The sequence below is a fragment of the Pelophylax lessonae genome (genome assembly GCF_965119305.1).
Source record: "Pelophylax lessonae genome assembly, chromosome: 10".
Taxonomy (NCBI): domain Eukaryota; kingdom Metazoa; phylum Chordata; class Amphibia; order Anura; family Ranidae; genus Pelophylax; species Pelophylax lessonae.
Genome location: NC_138777.1, coordinates 36,620,934 through 36,643,720, shown reverse-complemented (window position 1 = coordinate 36,643,720; position 22,787 = coordinate 36,620,934). Strand labels below are relative to the sequence as shown.

The following is a 22,787-nucleotide window of genomic DNA, read 5'->3' as shown; positions in this document are numbered from 1 at the left end:
CTTTCAAGTCAGCGTCTGAAAGCACTGGATTTGCATGATAGTCAGCAATGGCTGCCTTCAGATTTCCTTACTGCAGCTTTCTTTTCCAGAAAACAGGGGGCACCAGTGAGTAAAATCACAGCTTTATCTCTTAAGTGAGCACCGGAGCAGATTTCTGCTTAAATACAGAGCTCTTCTGAGTCAACAATCTGATGGGAACCGCTCTAAAAGCCAATGAGGTGCTTGCATACGATTGTTAAATGGCTTGGGTCTTGGCAGAGCTGGATGCAAAAAGCAATTGAGCTCTCTGGGTTACCACAGATAGGGCGGACGGCCTTACCAGATTATGTTTCTGGGATCAGGGGGCTCCCAAAAAATGATTCTTAAAGTAGTATAGGTACCTCCAGGAAATACAAAGTGCTTGGATGTAGAGATACATGTTTTGTTAAAATTCTCATAATGGGACAGGTTGATTACTCAATGGATATAGATGCAAAGAGCAAGGCAGCAGAATACAGAAGCACCACCTGCACGTTTCCAGTGGTTGTAAAACTGTACAGATAGGCACATGTTCACCTGGGATTTATCACATGTACATCTCCTCCTTCACAGATGGGGAACCCTATCCTTATAAATGGCCTGCCCTATGTAAAGAGTCTAGAAAAATGCAAAAAAGGTACACAAAAAGCAAGAAATTGGCCATGTTGATAATACGCAAGGCATTTGTCCAATATCCCTCCAACAAAAATGAGTGAAATCTTGCACAAGGCGCTCTTCCTAAGCAGCTGTTAGCCAATCAGGTGAAGCGTGGGCAGTGGACTGGGGGGTTGGGCATATTGAAGACTCGCCTCCTCTCTTCATCATCAAAGTCATCGCTGTCATCAGGATCGTAGTCATCTAGGACGCAATCATTGCAGCTCTCTCTCTCATGCTGTGAACCAGAAAGGAGCAATTCAGGTTGTATCCACCAAACATTACAAAATTCTAGCCTTCAATGACAAGCCAATGCAATAACAAAATCCAATGCAAAGCTTACTGGGAAACGCATGAATTTGACACCTGTTACCGATTGAAACTCCTAGTCACTGAGGTCTGCCTAGATAATGAAAAAGCAACCCTCGTGTCCACTTTGTAGGGTCCTGGGTAACATTAGCTAATATTATTATACAGGATTTATATAGCGCCAACAGTTTGCGCAGCGCTTTACAATGTGAAATATTACCCAGTAAATCAGAATTAGCAATACTGGGATACCTGCAGAAGGGTTCCAAAATGAATAATCAGTCATTATACTTATGCCGTTAGAGCAGGGGGCACTGAAGTTAGAAATACCCATAACTTGCACATTTTCTTCTCTTAAAAAACACAAATACTCCACTGGTGGGTGTAGAATGTATAATGGTAAGTTATCATGAGGCTAAGTTGTGCTTAAATTGTTGCAAATGCGTTTTCAAATTTCAAAATCCGTAAAAAAAAAAAAAAAGAAGAACGAAATGTATCCTTTCCAAGGCTGCCTGCATAGTTCTGGGACAAGGTCAATAACATGAACTTAAGAGGTTGGAGACAGCGAAGATGAGTAATCAATAAACACCAATGATACGATTTATTTTGCTCTCAATGGTCAACATCTAACATGGGTGGCCATGGCTGTAAGGGGGCCAACTTCACCCAGTGACCACTGCCGCAGGGAGGAGGGGGGGGGGGGGGGGGGGAGAGCAGCTTCACCCAGCAACCACTGCTGCAGGGAAGGGAGAGGGGGAGCAACCTCACCCAGCGACCACTGCTGCAGGGAAGGGAGAGGGGGGAGCAACTTTACCCAGCGACCACTGCTGTAAAGGGGGGGTGGAAGCAACTTCACCCAGCGACAACTGCAGCAGGGGGGGGGGGGGGAGCAGCTTCACCCAGCAACCACATGGAAGGGGGGGGGGGAGCAGCTTCACCCAGCGACCACTGCTGCAGGGAAGGAAGGGAGAGGGGGAGCAACCTTACCCAGCGACCACTGATGCAGGGAAGGGAGAGGGGGAGCAACCTCCCCCAGCGACCACTGCTGCAGGGAAGGGAGAGGGGGGGGGCAACTTTACCCAGCGACCACTGCCGCAGGGGGGGGGGGGCAGCTTCACCCAGCAACCACTGCTACCACATGGAAAGGGGGGATGGGGTTGAGCAACCTCACCCAGCGACCACTGCTGCAGGGAAGGGAGAGGGGGGAGCAACTTTCCACAGCGACCACTGCTGTAAAGGGGGGTTGGGAGCAACTTCACCCAGCAACCCCTGCCGCAGGGAAGGGGGGGGGGCAACCTCACGCAGCGAGCACTGCCGCGCAGAGGGGTGGGGAAGCAACATTAGAGGAAACCACGTTTCACGTTTATAAGTAATCAAATGTTTACCATCGAAGATCTGGGGCCCGTGGTTACAACTGCCCGATACTTGCATGTGATGCAACTTCAGGCTATGAGTTCTGTTTGGTAATCTTACCTTTTATCTTCGTATTATAGGCTTAGGTGAAATGCAATAACTCATTTCTGTGTGAGAAATCCCTCTGACAAAACTTTCCGCCCCCTCTGAACAGTAACTATGTTATGTTTTCATTCGTTTTTTTTACATTTTTGGTATGTACTGTCTTGTACTGCAAGTGTAGATTCTCCTAAATTATGATAGTTTCCTGATTAAAATAGTTAAAATAGTTAACATCTCCAAATAAGTGCAGTTGGACATGGCCAAGTACAACTATCCTTTACCCACATTCCAATGAAATCATAAAGACTCGAAATGTTCAACATACTTTTACTGTGGCAATGTTAGACACTCGAAACGTGGGGCATTTCATATGGAAACGAGGAATGGTTACATTGAAGACCTCGCTCTTCTTGTCCAGCCGGTGGAATGTGTAAAAGCCCTCCATGTAGCCAGAGGTTGTAGAGAATGTTGTGCAGCTTGTATACTCGTATGTCTGGCCTGGTCTCAGAATGGGGTAATCACCTGCAGATACAATTCAAAAGGCAAAAGATTAACTTATTACATGAAAGGGAGCAAAACCCTGGAAGACCTCCAGGCACACAGCTAATTCCAGCGTTGAAATACAAATATGAATAGTCTTACCTACTTAAGAACTTAAAATGCTATCCAGCCACTGTTGTGATTTATACAATACCAGGGTGCCAGGATTTTCTATGTTAAGAGTTAAGGAATTCAGAGGTGGGAACTCCCCACTTGCAGCCTGCTAATTGGGCAATGGAGGAGCAGCAACACACTGAAAGTTTATCAACTCTGCTCATTCTACTTCTACAGCAGAGGCCGGTTGGTTCCTGGTCTAAACGCAACTTTGCTGGAAAAGGAGAGGGTATACATACAGAGGTATATATGCTAGTTGTATCGAACAATAAGATTGTTGCACTCACTGTAAAATCCTTATCTTCATATAGTTCATTGAGGGTTATACTGCCGCCTACAAGAGAATTGGCCAAGGGCAAAAATAAAAAACAGCCTAGGAAACCCCTCCTACTAAAAAGCAAGATATACCAAGAGCATGGCCATAAAGGGGTAGGGATAGCCTGAAGTGCCACCAGAAGGTCCTTACATCCAAAGCCAGCATCAGATGAGGCCAAAACCTTTACCTGGCAGAACCTATAAACATTTGTGGGCAGAGCACCAGGTAGCAGCCTTGCAACTGGAGGTCCACATCCAGCATCTCACATCTATGACATAGATCCTGGGCCACCCGTGGGTGCAGGGACCATTCTCCTGGGTCCAGGTACTGCCAGCTAAGGAAGTCCACCTGTCAATGGTCTATGCCTAGAATACACATGGCTGAAAAAGCTGGAACATAACATTTTGCCCAGGACAGGATCCAATCCATCTCTTGCCATTGTGGAACTTCTGGTTCCTTTCTGATTACCCAAATAAATGGTTTTTATGGTTTTTTTTTTTTTTTTTTTTAGATTTACCTGGAGTTACCTATGTCCTAATTACTAAAGATAAATGGGTATATCAAGACAGTGATTGGCTTAAATTTATTTAAGCCCCACATCCAATCGCTGTCCAAATCTTGCCGCCTCAAACCCTGCAACATCTCCAAAATACGCCCCTTTCTAACCAAAGACATAAAGCTCCTAGTTCACTCCCTGGTCATCTCGCGCCTCGACTACTGCAATTCCCTTCTCATTGGCTTACCTCTACACAGGCTCCTCCCCCCTTCAATCCATCATGAATGCTGCCGCCAGACTCATCCACCTCACCAATCGCTCAGTGTCCGCCGCTCCTCTGTCAAGCCCTCCACTGGCTTCCGCTCACCCAAAGAATTAAATTTAAAATACTTACAACATCTTATAAAGCCATCCACAGCTTAGTCCCCAACTACATCACTAGCCTAGTCTCAAAATACCAACCTAATGGCTTTCTTCGTTCCTCTCAAAACCTCCTGCTCTCTAGCTCCCTTGTCACCTCCTCCCATGCTCACCTCCAGGACTTTACCAGAGCCTCTCCAATCCTATGGAACTCCTTATCCCTTATCTGTCCGATTATCTCCTACTCTATTAGCTTTTAGACGATCTCTGAAAACCCTCCTTCAGAGAAGCCTATCCTACCAAATGTACCTCCATTTTCTCCATCAGCTCATCCCCCACAGCTATTGCCTTTTGTTTCACTTGACCCCCCTTCTAGATTGTAAGCTCTAACGAGCAGGACCCTCCGCTCCCTCCTGTATTGAATTGTACTGTAACTGTATTGTCTTCCCTCATATTGTAAATAGGCGCAAACTGTCGGCGCTATATAAATCCTGTATAATAATAATAATAACAACTTGTAAATGTCTGCAAGATACAGGAGAATTCCATTAGCTTTGGTAAATGATCCAGGTTATTAAAGTTAGAAGTTCAGCATTACAGTCAAGCAACCTATCGCAGAATGAGAAATCCACAAGGATAGCCTCCATGTTGCATCCAGGAAATAAGTTCTTTAAACCCGGGAGAAGGATGTGGAGCTGCAACAATGATCACCAACCACCTGCTCCAGGATAGAAGCAAAGACAGACTGCATTACCCCTGCCTTTACTGCCCGAATGTAACAAAAAGCAGAGCATGCCACGTGGATCAATGCAGCCACAAAATTAAAAAAAAAAGAAAGAAAGGAAGAAGGAGGAAGGTCTTTACAGCAGAGACAAAAAGAAAGATACAAACTCAGCACAAAGCTCAGGAACACTGCCATATATTCTCTGTGTTGGGCCATGTGATCGAATACAGGACATGCATAGAAGGTACTTCTCCTGCAGGCAGGGTCATCAGTAAACTTGTTGCTTTGCATGGGGATAGCACAGGATCTCTAACCATCACACTCCGATTAAAAAAATACATGGTATTAACCCAAATTCTGCATTACAAGCACAGGACTGGTTTGGATAAATGATGCCAACTTCAGACCCTCACCTACTACTCCTGGGCCTTTCACCTCTTCCACATGCCCTTTGGCATTGGTTATTCTCCAGTAGCGGGTATCCAACTGACATGCCTTCTCTGGTAAAGCATCTTTGGCCATTTGCAGTCTGAAGAATAAAAGAGAGGGCGGATATTACTATCTGACAGGTTGACAAGTATTATATATATATATATATATATATATATATATATATATATATATAAAAACATATATAGTTTATTATGTCTAAACAGCATAATTTGCATCTTTTGGTACAAACGCACATGTAAATTCTAATTGATGACATTTCATTTGCTCAAGCACTACGTATCACAATCTTCACTCTTCTTTCATACTTTGTTGTCAGGACTGCTTGTCTCCTGCGGCCACTTCCTGTCTACGTGCTTTCCAGTAAAGCCTTCGTAGCATTTAACAGGACAGGTTTTCTCCTTACCTCTTACTCTAAATTCTAATCACCTCAGAGACCATCATAACAATAAAGAGTAATTCCCCTTTTGTCAAGAAAAAAAAAAAAAAAAAAAACATTCCACTCTGGGTGATCTCTGTACATTACAAGGATTTTAACAAACTTTGTTGCAGATTCCTACATTTTGTTATTCTGAAGAAATCCCTATGTGTTGGTCTGTGTCCATGTGGAAAGTGCATCTAATGGGAGTGGTTTCATAATTATAAATCAGCTGCTGCAACTGCAGGGCTCTATTTAGGAAAAGTGCAGGGTATGCATTCCATTAGACTCGATTCCTATTGGGAGTGACATATTTTGTTGCAAGGGGATGCCTGAAATCAGACTTGTATCTTAGTGCAGACTTTTTATAGTTATAAAATTTTGCCTTCATTGATGTGCGCTGATGAGGCGGCACTGATTGGCCCTGATAGGCTGCACTGGTGGGCACTGATAAAGCAGCACTAATGGGCACTGATAAGACAGCACTAATGGGCCCTGATAAGACAGCACTAATGGGCCCTGATAAGACAGCACTAATGGGCCCTGATAAGACAGCACTAATGGGCCCTGATAAGACAGCACTAATGGGCCCTGATAAGACAGCACTAATGGGCCCTGATAAGACAGCACTAATGGGCCCTGATAAGACAGCACTAATGGGCCCTGATAAGACAGCACTAATGGGCACTGATAAGACAGCACTAATGGGCACTGATAAGACAGCACTAATGGGCACTGATAAGACAGCACTAATGGGCACTGATAAGACAGCACTAATGGGCACTGATAAGACAGCACCGATGGGCGGCACTGAAGGGCACTAATAAGGGGCACTGATGGTTGGCAATGATAGGCACTGGTAGGTGACACTTATGATGGGGCACTGATAGGTGGCACTGGTGTGTGACACAGGTGGGCACAAATTGCCCTCTCCTCTTCGGGACCGATGCCCCTCTGACAGCAGTCGGCAATCATTTTTTTTTTCTCCTCACACTGACAGTGGGAGGATAAAAACAGCTGATCGCTGGCTGCAGTTTACTTCACATGGTCAGCTGTAATTTAATAGTTTACATTGGCTGACAGCTGATCACGTGGTCAGAGGACTCTCATGGATTCGCTGATCACAGAGTGACCTGGGTGCGCTCCGCAGAGAGTGCGCAGGCTGCTCGTGCATGGGAGGACGTCAATAAACGCCCTCCCGGCAATAAAGGTCTGTGCTGTAGCCGTCTTTCGGCTATAGCGCAAGTAGTTAAATGTTTAGCACTGTTCACGCTTACTTGATTCTGTAGGTGAAGAAGAAATGTGGCGGGTGAATGGAGCTCAGCTCGGGGAGGAAGGAAGTGGAGACTGACACTGACAGCTCATCAGTAGTGGCCACACAGTCCTGGTCATGTTCATACCTGGGAGGGAAAAAATAAAAACAAAAAAGAAAAACCACACACTGTTAAAAGTACTCCATACACACCATGAACAGGCAGGTTTTCAAGTACAGGAGACTTAGTTTTACATAATCCAAAACGTAATATGCACCAATACTAACCACACACAAAAAAACCCTCGCTTCTTCCACCAATGAACACCCTAATGTCACCTTTTGACAAAAAATAATAAATGCATATTTTTTTTTGCAGGTTAAAAAAAAAATGTGCATTTATTTTTTGTTTTAGGAGCCTGTAAAGCAGGGGTGTCCAAGCTGTGGTGCTCCAGCTGTTCAGGAACTACAATTCCCATCATGCCTAGTCATGTCTGTGAATGTCAGAGTTTTACAATGCCTCATGGGACGTGTAGTTCCGCAACAGCTGGAGGGCCGTAGTTTGGACACCCCTGCTGTAAAGCATTGCACCAGCGATGCAGGTCTCCTGCAGATCTGATAGTGTATCAGCTTGCTTTTCTGGATAGGAAGCCTCAAAGAACTGCTACAGCACTCGTAGTGCCGTGGTAGTTCATTGAAAACTACAAGCTGACAGCCACAAAAGGTTGCCAGGTCATTGTAGTTTTCCATTCACAGAGGACTGTGAATGTGTGACGCGGCCAGGTGGGCGGAGCTCCGCACAGCCAAGTCTTTTGTGAATTGAGGCAGCTGACACAGGGAGACAATTTTCGATCTGTTGTCACAGTGGGTATCGGGGGGGGGGGGGGAAGAGCATTCGCAGGGGCTGATGCATTCATAACATGTTACACACCGAATATGGGTGTAACGTGCAACACGTTATGAAAGGTGAACTTCTCTTTTAAAAAGCTTGTGTCCAGGGCTCTGCAAATCCCGGTGCGAGGCCCAGTACACTTAGTTTTTTGTACTGGCTTTTATATCTTCATTCATTCGCTTTTTATATATAAAGAGATCAAGTAGCAGAACAATTCAGATCTTATGAAAGCCTTTAAAACTTGCAATATAAACCAATGTTCCTCTATAAATAAAGCGCCCGGACTGACCGCTTTCCCATCTGATCAATGAAATACCACGTTATGCATTTTGTCCATGCTACCTGAAGATCTGGTCCCTGATGATGGGGTAGTCACATGACACCACACGCTCCACATAGGTGGTGAACCACTGAGAGAAGGAGGTGCCTGATATGGAGAGAATAGACAAAGACTGGCATCAGATAGTCTTATAAGTCTAATAAGGAGCCGACGCGGCCTAATCCTCTCCTCAACTCACATTGGAAAGGGAAACCATAATAATTTAGAGTCATTTTTTTTTTTATTCTTTTAATTACATACAGTACATGTACACATCCATATACATGATTCAATCAATCAACATTAAAAGCAGAACTTTTTTATGGTTAGCCAGGCATACAAGAAAATTAAAAAAAGAAAAAAAATCATTAGCTGAAATACTTGTAGGAAATCTGCTCCGCCACCAGGTCTCTTCCAGGTTGAAAGGCAATTCAAACAAAAAACAACATCTCAGATCAGAGGTGGTAAAGAATTCCCACCATCCCATATAAAAGCAATTGCATATTTTAAGGGCAATTATTACACATAATATAAAAAAAATGTAACATTTATTAAGGTTTTTCATAAAAAGTTACAAAATTACATGAATCACAAAAGTAGTAAAAACAGTGCAAGAACACCAATTGTATTACAATCAAAAGGCATAACAATTATTTTTTGTTATGCCTTTTGATTGTAATACAATTGGTGTTCTTGCACTGTTTTTACTACTTTTGTGATTCATGTAATTTTGTAACTTTTTATGAATAACCTTAATAAATGTTAAAAAAATGGTATATTATGTGTAATACTTGCCCTTAAAATCCCTATTTACATATAGTTACATAGTAGGTGAGGTTGAATAAAGACAATAGTCCATCCAGTTCAACCTGTGTAGGTGTGTGTGGCTGTAATCATCTCACATAGCCCTGAATGTTCTGATCCTTGAGATGTACATCTAATAGTCTTTTGAAAGCCACCATACTACCCGCAGAAACCCCCTCTTGTGGTAGAGAATTCCACAATCTTGTAGCCCTAACAGTAAAGAACCCCCCACGTTGCTTGAGGTTAAAACGCTTCTCCTCTAATCGCATTGTATGCCCTCGAGTCCTCATGCAATCCCTTCGACTGAACAGCTTTTTTTCGAAGCGGAGATCCCCATTGAGATATTTAAAAATTGCTATCATGTCCCCCCTCAGGCGTCTTTTCTCCAGGGAGAATAAATCAAGCGATTGCAGACGCTCTTCATAATCAAGGTCCTCCAATCCCCTAATTAGTTTAGTTGCCCTTCTCTGGACTCTCTCCAGCTCCAACACATCCCCTCTGAGGACTGGCGACCAGAACTGGACAGAATACTCCAGATGCGGTCGGACCAGAGTTTTATAAAGTGGAAGGATTATAGTCTTATCTCTGGAATACATCCCTTTCTTTATGCATGCTAATATTCTGCTAGCTTTGGCAGCTGCCGCTTGACATTGCATGCTGTTGCCTAGTCTATCAACCAAGACTCCCAGATCTTTCTCCATTTTTGATTCCCCCAAGGGTTCCCCTCCTAATGTGTATTGTGTTTTAATGTTTCTAGTCCCCAAGTGCAAAACCTTACACTTCTCCACGTTAACCACTTGCCAACTGCCTAACGCCGATCTACGTCGGCAGTCAGCCCCTCACAGGCAAAGTGACGTAGGGCTACGTCACTAGCTTGTGAGGGTCTAGGGAGCGAGCGCGCGCCCCCGGAGGCGCGCTCCCGCGTGGTCACGGACCCCCCCGCGCGTGTGACCGGCGGACCCGATGTCCGCCGGTCACTCGGCGATCGGCGGGGGAGAGGGAGAATGTCAGGCAGCCTGTGTAAACAAGCTGCCTGTCATTCTCCTTGCTGTTAGGATACTGATCACTCGGATCTAGTATGTAGATCCGTTGATCAGTGTCCATACAGCTCAAGCCCCAGCCAATCACAGTAGAAAGCACGCCCCTAGGGATACACACAGCCCCTCCCTCCCAAATAAAGTTAACCCCTTCACTACCAGTGTATTTTTACAGTAACAGTGCATATATATAGCACTGATTACTGTAGAAATGTCACTGGTAACCCCAAAAGTGTCAAAAATGTCAGTCAAGGGTCCGATCTGTCCGCCCCAATGTCGCAGTACCGCAAAAAAAAAAAAAAAAAAAAAAAAAAAAAAAAAAAAAAAAAAAAAAAAATCGCAGATCGCCGCCATTACACGTTAAAAAAAAAAAACAACAAAAATGACAGAAATCTTTCCCTTTGTTAGTAAACGCGATAACTTTTGCGCAAACCAATCAAAATACGCTTTTTGCGATTTTTTTTTACCAAACATAGGTAGCATAAAACAAATTGGCCGAAAAAGTAAAAAAATTTTGATTTTTAAATTTTTTTTTTGGGGAATTTCATATAAAAAAAATGTGAAAAATATTGCTATTTTTGCAAAATTGACGCTCTTTTTTTGTTTATAGCGCGTGATCAAAAAATCGCACAGGTGATCAAATACCACCAAAAGAAAGCTCTGTTTGTGGGAAAAAAAGGACGCCAAATTAGTTTAGGTACAGCATCGCACGACCGCGCAATTGTCCGTTAAAGTCACGCAGTGCCGAATCGCAAAATACCCCCTGGTCGGAATGGGGGTAAAATCTTCCGGGGCTTAAGTGGTTAAACCTCATTTGCCATGTCGTTGCCCACTCCGTTATTTTGTCCAGGTCATTCTGTAGGATATCTGCTTCATGCTGTGAAGTTATTGCCCTGCCCAATTTTGTGTCATCTGCAAAAACTGCTATTGAACTACTGACCCCGACCTCAATGCTGTTTATGAATAAATTGAACAAGGTTGGTCCCAGGACTGAGCCTTGGGGGGCCCCGCTTACTACCTCAGACCAGTCTGAGTATGCGCTGTTTATTACCACCCTTTGGACACGCCCTTTTAGCCAGTTCCGTATACAAAAGCAAACCCTGCTGTCGATACCTGCAGACCTTATTTTATAAATTAGGCGCTTATGGGGAACTGTATCAAACGCCTTAGCGAAATCTAGGTACACCACATCCACTGGTCTGCCCCTATCTAGCTCACAGCTCACTTCCTCGTAGAATGCTAATAGATTTGTTTGACAAGAACGCCCATTTGTAAACCTGTGCTGGTTATTACTGATGATGTTGTTGTCTTTAGCAAACTCTACGTTATAGTCCCTTATCATCCCCTCCAGAAGTTTACATACTATCAATGTCAAACTGACAGGCCTATAATTTCCCGGGATATGCCTCTGACCCTTTTTGAATATCAGAATCACGTTAGCCTTCCTCCAATCCCCTGGTACATCTCCTGTCCTAATACTGTCCGCAAAGATCAGGAACAGCGGTCTAGATATAACCTTACTGAGTTCCTTGAGTACTCTCGGATGTACGCCATCCGGGCCTGGTGATTTGTTTGTGTTAAGTTTATCCAGCCTTTCCCTGATTTCACCCTCTGTTAGCCATAGTGGCAAGTCCTGTGTATTACTACTAACCATACAGTCATGGTCAGTGTACCCCTCCTTTTCCTGTGTAAAGACTGACGAGAAAAAAGCATTCAGCACGGTTGCTTTTTCAGTGTCCTCTGTAACCATCCCTCCATCATCGCTAATTATGTGAGCAATTGCTGTTGATATACTTAAAGAATTTGGGTTTTTTTTTTTTACTATCCTCCGCTATTTGTCTCTCAAAGTCTATTTTAGCCATCTTGATTTCGTGTTTACACTTCTTATTTGCCTCCTTGTATTGGTTGAAAGCCAGTACTGTGCCTTCAGATTTATATTTCCTGAAGGCCAATTTTTTTCCCCTAATAAGATTTTTAACGCTACGGTTTAGCCAGCCAGGTTTGGCTTTGTCTCTTCTAAATTTATTTCCCATAGGAATGCACTGCAAGATGCCTTTGCTTAATATATTCCTAAAGCATTCCCATTTTTCCTCTGTGGTCAGGGATCCTAGGGTTCGGTCCCAGTTTACCCTTTCCATCAATGAGTACAATTTTGGAAAGTCTGCCCTTCTGAAGTTAAGGGTTCTTGTGTTCCCCACTTGCCTTGTTCTATTGTTATTTACACTAAATGTGATCATCCTGTGATCGCTAGAGCCCATGTTGTCCTGGACTCCTACCTCCGAGGAGGAAATTCTTGTATATGTAATTGAAAGGCAATTCAAATAACCCAATGTAAGCCCAGGTATCAGGGACACAGCTTTTGGGGGAATCTTGATTGTCTGGAATTACAGTACAACAGGAAACAGCTTTCTACAGGATTTAGGACTACAAGACCCAATGATGTCATATGACCAGTTGGATGACTGCTCAATTTAAGGCACATAAGAGGATTTTTTTTTTCTTTTTTTAAAGTATGGGTTTTGGGGGGGTTGAAGCTGATCTCCAAGTTTCCTGTTACTTTAAAATAGTTCATTTAGACAGAGCTGGCCCAAATTAACTATTTCCTTCACTGCATTTCAAGTGCTGCAGTGTCTCTAAGCACTGTATGTATTGCATGTAAGCTTCAGCTAAATACAATACACGGTACTGGGTACTGGCTGTGAGACAGACTTCCAGTCTCGCATGCGGAACAATGTGGAGTCGGTCTGAGCAGCGCTCAGCCATTTATAGGCATCTCTGTATTCTGTGAATAAAAACAAAGCTTCCTCTGAATGGCTGAGGAGCAGGCTGAGGACATCAAGATCTCAGACTCGGCCAGTCAGAGGAAGCTTTGTATTCATTCACAGAATACAAAGCTGCCCACGAATGGCTGAGCACCACTCAGACTAACTCGGCATTGTTCTGAAGGTGAGACTGAACGTCTCAGTCTTACAGTGGGAACCCAGCACTGTGTACTCCATGTACATACAGTGCTTAGAGCCAGTGCAGCACTTAGTAAAGAAAATAGTTTGGACTGGCTTGGTCAAAATGAACTATTTAAAGTCACAGAAAACCTGGAGATCAGCTTTAAATACAGATGTGCTTTAATACATGACAAAGGATTTCAAAGCACCATGGGTTAGCTAAGGAGTAAGAGACACAGCTGTTTCACTGAAACTTTGGACCAAGCTGTCCAATATGATCACAATAACAGTAAGTATCTTGCTAAAAATTTTAAGAAAAAAAAGGAATCTGACTGGCTACCATTATGAGGAACTCTCCAAAATTAGTATAGAAGTGAAATACACATCATGCTTGTTTCAAAAGTACCCGTTTGTACACGTTAAAATTACCCCTGTAAGTTAGAGCCAAGAACACATCTTACCTGTGATGAACATATCCAGGGCAGCTGGGTTATGTGCAGTTTGGTCCTAAAATGCAGAACACAAGCATTTACACTTCAGATTTAGTGACGTTTGACCACTTTTTTTTTTATAACTTGGTCGTTCCTTGCATATTATTCAATTATACTAAATTCTTGATGCAAAATAACATAGTTACATAGTTAGTCTGGTTGAGAAAAAAAAAAAAATAAGACAAAAGTCTATCTAGTTCATCCAATGGAAGGGGGGGGGGGGGTAAAATCCTATACCCACAGTTGATCCAGAGGAAGGCAAAAAAAAAAAAAAAAAACAATAAAGCATTATCCAATTTGCTCCAGCAAGGGAAAAAATTTCCTTCCAGATCCCTAAAGAGGCTATTGGATATTCCCTGGATCAACTTTACTTATAAATATTAGTATCTAGTTATATTATGTACATCTAGGGAAGAATCCAGGCCTTTATAAAGCAATCTACTGAGCTGGCCAGAACCACCTCGAGTCTATTCTATTTTCACAGCGTACTGTGAAGAAACCTTTTCGTATTTGGAGACTAAATCTTATATATGAATAAAATAGGAGTCTATGACAAAGTGCAGGTAAACTGCAGCACATCAGTGTGAAAGCATCCTTATAGGGGCTCAAAACACTGAGGGTTCATTTACATTTGCAGTTTGAGGGGTGGTAAAACCCCACAATTAAGACGTGTTACACTCCCTGTCATAGTTGGTGGGTGTAGCACCTGCCAAGCATGACCCATTCAAATGAATGAGGCCACTCTGCAAGTGCCCTGCAATCTCGTGCAGTACAGCAAACAAAGGGTTAAAGCAGGCAGCATTGTGTTGCTTTCACCTGCTTTAACTCCTTGGATCCCGCAGAAGCATACAGTCGCGGGGCACTTGCAGAGTGGCCCAATTTACTTTATTAGTGGGCCTTTGGCAGGCGGTAGCACCCACCAAAAGCAACAGGGGCCTAATTCCAGCAGCCTCAGCAGCTAAAGGGGGGGTAGAGATTTGGGATGATAAAACCATGACTCAACAGGGTTTTGCCCCCTCCCCCCAACTTTACACGTGAACGAGTATCAAGGGTGCCACTGCCAAATGCAAATACGGACTCGTTCACAAGTGCAGCAGGCACTGCTGCTCCCCTGAAAAGCAATCAGAGTGTGTTTGACAGGTGGTGAGGAGGCGATATGTTCCCCAGAGATAGGCTTCAAATTTAAGTCTTCCCGTGTCCATAAATGGATAAGAAAACTGAAAGATCACTCTGGATAAGTTGACCCTTTACTGTGGGAGCAATACATAGAAATACATTTCAGCATGTTATCCAAGGGTATATGTACACCAGTAAGTAGGCTGTGACAGCACTAGGTCTTTGTGTACCTGCCATAGGTTTCTACTGTGTATATTATATATATATATATATATATATATATATATATATATATATATATATATATATATATATATATATATATATATAGCACACCACTTCCCTCTTAACCTGTGCTACATGCTTTCAAACACTCCATATTCTAGTCAACTGAGTTGAGCAAAATTTAAGGAATTAAGTGGGCATTGGCAGCGTTATTTACAGCAGATTGCTAATCTCTAAACTGACCCACAGCAAGCACATCTACATACAAAGCAAAAAAAGTCCATAATCGCAAGTGCTCATGTAGCCTAAAGTCAGAAGTTACTGTTATAACAACAAGTTGGCAATTAAATTGTCTGCCGTGGTTCTTCGCAACTAGAGATGGACCAAAATTTCGGCCACCAAAACCTAGTTTGAAAATGTGGTTTCGGCATTCGGGGCTGAAAAGAGAAAAAGGTTCCCGATAATGGCACCAAAAACTCACACGATTTTGCTGTGAATTTGTGGCGATTGTACCACGATTTTATTGTGCTTATGGTGTGTTTTTCATAAGTGATGTGTCTCAAAAGCTGCATCAAAAATGTAACACATGCGTTAATGATGCGTTCAATGCATTTCAATGGGGAGGTGCGTTTTTTGTGCAGTTTTTCCTTAACGGACCAAAAATGCAGCAAGCAGGATTTTTAACACCTCAACGAAGTGCAACAGACCAGTGTGAAGACATACATAGAATTTAAAAGGGATGAATTTTTCTTGAGCATTTCTTGCGCTAAAGGTGCCAATAAAGGCAGACGATAAATTTATATTTGCATTCATGATATTAATTAAACAGTTGCATACAAATATATAGAATAAAAATATTTTTTAAAGACCGTCATTTTTGGTTTTTCGGCCAAGTGCACCCTGCATTTTCGGTACCATATTTTCTATTCTGTGCACCTCTTTCAGCAACGATTATACATTAGTTCACATTACCTTCGCTAATCTGTAATAACACATTTGCATTCAAATCATGCAAAATAAATAAATAAAATCCTTACTGGACACTGATAGAAGATTTCATTGCAATTTCTTCCTTCCGCATCTGCCAGTGCCAAGTACTGGCTGAGCCCTGTGTGGATACAGAAGGTGATAGGCAAGCACTGGTTGAGCCCCGTTCTGCGCTGGAATCCGCCTGCTGCCGTGTCGATGTCCAGCAAGTCCTCTGACCGGTAATGGTTTGACAGAGCCATGCTGCCCATTAGACTAGAACAGAAACATGGAATGAGCAACAAAAAACATCCAGCGCAGGTTAGAGAGCATTAAAGGAGAAGTCCACCTTCAGGCTCCATTCACACCTGAGCATATCTTTTTCAGGCATTTTTTTGGGCGTTTTTTCAGGTGTTTGGAGGCAGGCATTAACATCCAACAAAAAATGCTTGTAATCTGCCAAAATAGAAGCTTGTGTACTTTTTTTAACTTAAGGGGACAAAACGCTCATATGTGAACAGGGGCCATTGAAAAGAATGGGATTTTGCTTGGTGGGCATTTTGAGACTTCAGAGATGAACATTTTATGAGCTGAAAAACGCTCAGGTGTGAACAGGGCCTTACACTAAAATCCCTGCATCTACAGACATCCGCAATCTAACTCTAACCTATCTAACCCTGTAAAGAAGATCCGACCCAATCCCACGCTGAGCTGTCAGCTTTGCTGTGTAGGTGGGTGCAGAGGACACATCAGACAATAGAAGCCCCATAGTAAGTCTATGGGTGACGTCACTTCATTCATTTCACAGCCGTTCTCGGCCGCGTCCTCTGCAGAGCTTTCGCCACTGGAGATCGGATCCGCTTCAAAAAAAAGGTATGTATACAGATTTCTTCTTTATAGGGCTAGATAGGTTAGTGTTAGATCGTGGATGTCTGGATATAGAGATTTTAGTGTTAGGGTGGACTTATCCTTTAACTAGTCTATGAACTTCTCAAGATATCTAGGACACATCATACATGCTAAATCCAAAAGGACCCCACAATTTCTCCTTAAAGCGGTGTTCCAGCCTCCCCTCTCCCCCTCCAAAAATTAAAGGTCAGCAGATACACATACTGTAGCTGCTGACTTTTAATATTAGGACTCTTACCTGTCCTGGAGTCAGCGATGTCGGCACCACAGCAGATGTTCCCATCAGCTGTCGGGTGCTGCCGCTGCCATAGCCAGTGAGGGGGTTGAGCAAATGAGCGGAAGTTCCACTTTTAGGTGGAACTCCGCTTTAATTGCAGGATCTTTATATTTTATCTGGGTGGTACTACAGCCACTAGTCACCTCATTCTCTGTGGTGAGACCCACTGTGTGGGCAATGCTGCAAAAACCTGAGAAGGTAAAGCTGGAACAAGATACATGTTGCATTACTGCAGTACTGGCTTCACAGTCATTCTGAAAATGGTAGGGTTAAAAAAAGCCAAAATCGTGTCAACACAGCTGGAATACTTACCCTACCACAGATCCAACTAAAAACCCTTTAACTACATTACAGACACAAATAGGATCATAAAAAAACAAAAAAAAACAAGGGATCACCCTGGCATAGTCATATAGACGTAACAAGGCGTTCTCAAAACTACACACTACTGGGATATTTTGATTGATACCTCTGGGTTCCTTCATGTCCACAACAGTTGTTTTCTCCATCCCACCACCTGACATCCATGGTTTTAGGCTTTGATGCCTGGTAGGTTTTTCTATCCTTTCCATGATTTATTACCAATGTATGGGTTAATGTGTGTTCGAATACTTATGATATTTGACCACTATCCTTTGAGTCTTGTTTTTGCACCACAATATATACACAAGTTGCATCATGTGAGGATACCCTGCCATTTGGCTTTATAAGGTGAATCTACTTTATGTCGACCATGGATACTCAAATCTATACTGTGAGTTTAATCCTAATTATACATACCTATAGGTTGTTTATGCCTGCCCTGTTCTTCGGCTGTCCATGCCCGCCTGGGGGACGTGGTTTGCTACCAGGCTTCTCTGCCAGTCCTGTCCCCCTAATCAGCAGCCTTTTCAGGTGGGAGCATCCTTGTCCATTTTTGGCACCTTGTCCATATGGCTTATTATATGTATACCAACTGAATGTACTCTCTGTATTTATCGAATGGTGCATGAGGAGGGGTCTGTGTTGTCGCAGTCCCCCTCCTTAGCACATTGAACAAAAGATTTGTACATGATGTTCTGTGAATATGTGAACATATGGTTATAAACGGATTGTTTCTAATGTACTTTTTTCTTGATTACTCTACAGTTGTTCCTCTGAATACCTACCTGTACCCCTGAGGAAGCGACCTGTACCCCTGAGGAAGCGGATCATACCGCGAAACATGTAGGGTAGTGGGTTAGTTGCAGATCAAAGGAAATACATGGGATGTACCGGCTGCATCTGGTCTCCATAGTATTTCCTGATGATTTCAACACACATGATACAAGAGGTTTTACAACTTGCTGAGAATTGTTTACATTTTTGTATGTTTTGAACAAATATGATATGTGTTGTTCTCCTGTCTTCTTTCCGTTTTTTGCATCTCTTGATATGTTAATAAAATAACAAGATTTTATATAATTTCTGGAGTGGTAATATACCATCATTATTTGTCGGAGACGATACCCCATAAAGTCCCCATATATGCCCCACAGTACTTTGCTCTCTGTCCTTCCAATTTAATTGGGACGTGGTACCGGTAACTAATCACCGATTGGTAAATTGAGCTTTTTCTGCTTTAAAACACTACACACTAGGTGAAGCATTTTGCCCTCTCCCCAACTATTTGAAAAGCAGTCGATGCTCGATTAGGACTCACTCTCCATTACTCACCCAGGCACCACAAGCTTCTGTCCATTGTGAATTCGCAACGAGCACCGATAATCGTCTGGAAGTTTACAGCCTACCCTTTCTTCAACGGCATCAAGATCTTCCTCCGGAATCCCAGCTGCCAAAGCATCGGAATAAGGTGAACAAAAAAGAAAAATAAATTGCAATCAATTTCAGCAAATATTTGCATTAACGCCTTCCCGCCAGCCGTAAGCACATATGCGGCCTTACAGAAGTCTTTTTCTGTGGGGCGGCATATATGGTTATCTCCCTTCATGCTGGGAGTGCGCCGCGTAGCGCACTCCGAGCACAGAGACTGTGCTAAACCTAAAGCCCCCGGTATCGTACTAAAGATCGGGACCTGGGACTCCCGGTTCTGGGTCACCTGATCGCTGTGACAGCCTCCGATTGGCTATTACAGTGAACAGTCCCTGTGAGCCCACCCCTGTGTTTACTTCCTCTTCTGAATGAAGAGAAAGCTATTGTATATTTTTCTTCTTGCAGGAGAGGAAATTATAAACAAAAAGATAAAAAATAAAAAAAAGTGTGCAAAAACATAAAATTCATTTAAAGTGATTGTAAAGTCTTGATTTAAAAAATAAATAAATACCTGCTCTGTGTAATGGTTTTGCACAGAGCAGCCGAGATCCTCCTCTTTTCAGGGCCCTCTTCGGGTCTCCTGGCCCCTCCTTTTGAGTGCCCCCACAGCAAGCAGCTTGCTATAGGGCAGTGATGGGGAGCCTTGGCACCCCAGATGTTTTGGAACTACATTTCCCATGATGCTTATGAACTCTGCAGTGTAGTGGAGCATCATGGGAAATGTAGTTCCAAAACATCTAGGGTGCCAAGGTTCACCATCACTGCTATAGGGGCACCCGAGCAGAGGCACAGCTCCATGTATCCATTCAGACACGGAGCTGAGTTCGGCCCCGTATCCATTTCCTCATTGGCTAACTGACTTTGATTGACAACAGCGATGCCGCTGCTGTCTTAGCCAATGAGGAGGAGAGTACCGGACGGCTTAGACCATAGTTTACATCGCTGGATCGAGAGGGGGCTCAGGTAAGCATTGGGGGGGGGGGGGGCTGCTCTACTCAGAAGGCTTTTTTATCTTAAATACATAGAATGCATTAAGATAAAAAAACCTTCTGACTTTACAACCACTTTAAAAACAAAAATAACTATATCAGAGTTACTGTTAGGGTCAAGGGTCACAGTCATATTTTGGGTATACCTTTTAGAGAACTGATCATCCGTGGGCAGTTTTCACTCAAATATTCCTTGAGGGAATCCCAGGCTGCCTTCAGCTTGGCATAGTGATGTATGTATCGCCCCATATCTAAGTAATGCGCCATAAACGTTGCCTTCCAGCTTCTGTTCTTTTTTTTGTCACTTGAATGAGAAAATATTAAAGTAAAGCTATAAGCAAAAACAGAAATTAAAAGCATCAAAATAAAATAAAAACACAACACTTCTACAGAGCGCACTCTAAAGTAGAACTGAAAGGAAAAGTTTCTTTTGTTCGTTTTGGAGAGAGTACGGGACCCGTCAGGTTTTTTTTTTTTTTTGCCATTTGTTTCCTATTGGAAAAATGTCACTTTCTGTCCCATAGCCACATCGGGAAGTGAGCAGAAACCCCCCACTTACCGAATCCAGTGTCCCCATTTGAAGATTTCCCCTCTATTATTCTGGTGAGCACCCAAAACACTCTCGGTGAGAAAAATCACGGGGCAAATATAACAGCCAGCTCACTAGATTGCTTTAAAAAAAGGCCTGGATTCTTTCCTAGGTGTAAATAATATAACTGGGTATTAATATTTATAGGTAAAGTTGATCCAGGGAATATCCGATTGCCTCTCGGGGGATCAGGAAGGAATTGTTTCCCCTGCTGTAGCAAATTGGATCATGTTTTGCTGGGGTTTTTTCACCTTCCTCTGGAACAACTGTGGGTAAAGGATTGTGTATATGGGATTGTATGGTAGGGTTTAATTTACAGTTTTTTGCTTTTTATTGGTTGAGCCAGATGGACATGTGTCTTTTTTTTAACCTAACTATGTATGTAGTATGAATATCCCCAATGGGGACACAGACAGCAAAAAAAAAAAAAAATGGACAAGTATTGTAATCATCTCCACTCTTTCCAATACAGTAAACCCCCGCTCCATCGCGGTTCAGTTTTTGCGGTCGTTTTTTTTTTGTAATGTTATTTTACTATATAAATCATTAAAAATGAAATATTTTTGTGTTTTCCATAGCTCTTGCTATGTCTCTCAGTATCTTTTAGGTGTTTAAATGAGTTTCTATTGTTTTAAAAGTGTGTTTAACCACTTAAGCCCCGGAAGATTTTACCCCCATTCCGACCAGGGGGTATTTTGCGATTCGGCACTGTGTGACTTTAACGGAGAATTGCGCGGTCGTGCGACGCTGTACCTAAACGAATTTGGCGTCCTTTTTTTCCCACAAACAGAGCTTTCTTTTGGCGGTATTTGATCACCTGTGGATTTTTTGATCACGCGCTATAAACAAAAAAAGAGCGTCCATTTTGCAAAAATAGCAATATTTTTCCCTTTTTTTTATATGAAATTCCCCCCAAAAAAAATGTAAAAATCAAAATTTTTTTAAATTTTCGGCCAATTTGTTTTATGCTACCTATGTTTGGTAAAAAAAAAAAAAAAAAAAATCGCAAAAAGCGTATTTTGATTGGTTTGCGCAAAAGTTATTGCGTTTACTAACTAAGGGAAAGATTTTTGTCATTTTTGTTGTTTTTTTTTTTAACGCGTAATGGCGGCGATCTGCGATTTTTTTTGCGGTACTGCGACATTGCGGCGGACAGATCGGACCCTTGACTGACATTTTTGACACTTTTGGGGTTACCAGTGACATTTCTACAGTAATCAGTGCTATACATATGCACTGTTACTGTAAAAATACACTGGTAGTGAAGGGGTTAACTTTATTTGAGAGGGAGGGGCTGTGTGTGTCCCTAGGGGCGTGATTCTAACTGTGATTGGCTGGGGCTTCAGCTGTATGCAGAGTGATCAACGGATCTACATAGTAGATCCATGTGATCAGCTCTCATACAGCGAGGAGAATGACAGGCAGCTTGTTTACACAAGCTGCCTGACTTTCTCCCTCGCCGATCGCTGAGTGGCCGGCGGACATCGGGTCCGCCGGTCACACGCGCGGGGGGGGGTCCGTGACCACTCGGGAGCGGGAGCGCGCCTCCGGGGGCGCGCGCGTTTGCTCCCTAGACCCTCACAAGCTAGTGACGTAGCCCTACGTCACTTTGCCTGTGAGGGGCTGACCGCCGACGTAGATAGTCGTGCGGCGGTCGGCAAGTGGTTAAAGACCTTAAAATGCTTTTACACGTACAGTGACAGTAAAAAAAAAAAAAAAAAAAAAAAAAAAAATGCCTACAATGCATTTTAATAGGGTTTTTCTATTTCGCGGATTTTCACTTTTCGCGGCTGGGTCCGGAACGTAACCCCCGCAATGGAGGGGTGTTTACTGTACTGCCATATGCTGTAAACATTTTTTTAATTTGAATTATGTATAAATAGTACAATTCCAGCTGTCAAGTGATTGTAAAGTCTGAGCCGAGTCACAGCTTCCAGTGTCCATTCAGACACGGAGCAGTGACTCGGCTCCTCCCCTCTTTCTCCTGATTGGCTGGTTGACCGATTTTGACAGCAGTGGGAGCCAATCACGCCACACTGCTGTCTCAGCCAATGAGTGGAAGAAGAGTCCTGGACAGTGGAGAAACCCCTGAAACATCGCAGGATAAAGATGGGCTTAGGTAAGTATTAGAGGGGCTGCTGCACACAGAAGGTTTTTTTTATTTTTAAAAAGCCTTCTGCCTTTAAAATCCCTTTCAGTTTACTTTTATAAAGTTAGATTGGGCCAAAACAAACTTTTTCCACTACACACATTGATGAGGCTGCTGTGTTAGTAGCTAATGCGCTTGTACATTGAAACAAACAGCATGCAGTGCTGCATTCTGACAGCAGTACG

At 43.0% G+C, this 22,787-nt stretch overlaps 1 protein-coding gene across 1 annotated transcript in view; it reads right to left on the bottom strand.

The window, feature by feature from the left end:
- Positions 1 to 535: 535 nt before the first annotated feature.
- Positions 536 to 22,787, bottom strand: part of FBXO3 (F-box protein 3) — a 35,935-nt gene continuing 13,683 nt past the window's right edge. The window contains exons 3-11 of the mRNA XM_082269635.1: positions 20,011 to 20,168; positions 18,780 to 18,894; positions 15,970 to 16,174; positions 13,562 to 13,607; positions 8,341 to 8,425; positions 7,132 to 7,254; positions 5,400 to 5,515; positions 2,762 to 2,958; positions 536 to 910 (exon numbers count right to left, since the gene is read on the bottom strand). Of these exons, the coding sequence (XP_082125761.1) occupies positions 776 to 910; positions 2,762 to 2,958; positions 5,400 to 5,515; positions 7,132 to 7,254; positions 8,341 to 8,425; positions 13,562 to 13,607; positions 15,970 to 16,174; positions 18,780 to 18,894; positions 20,011 to 20,168 (1,180 nt within the window). The 3' untranslated portion in view covers positions 536 to 775. The remainder of the gene's footprint in view (positions 911 to 2,761; positions 2,959 to 5,399; positions 5,516 to 7,131; positions 7,255 to 8,340; positions 8,426 to 13,561; positions 13,608 to 15,969; positions 16,175 to 18,779; positions 18,895 to 20,010; positions 20,169 to 22,787) is intronic.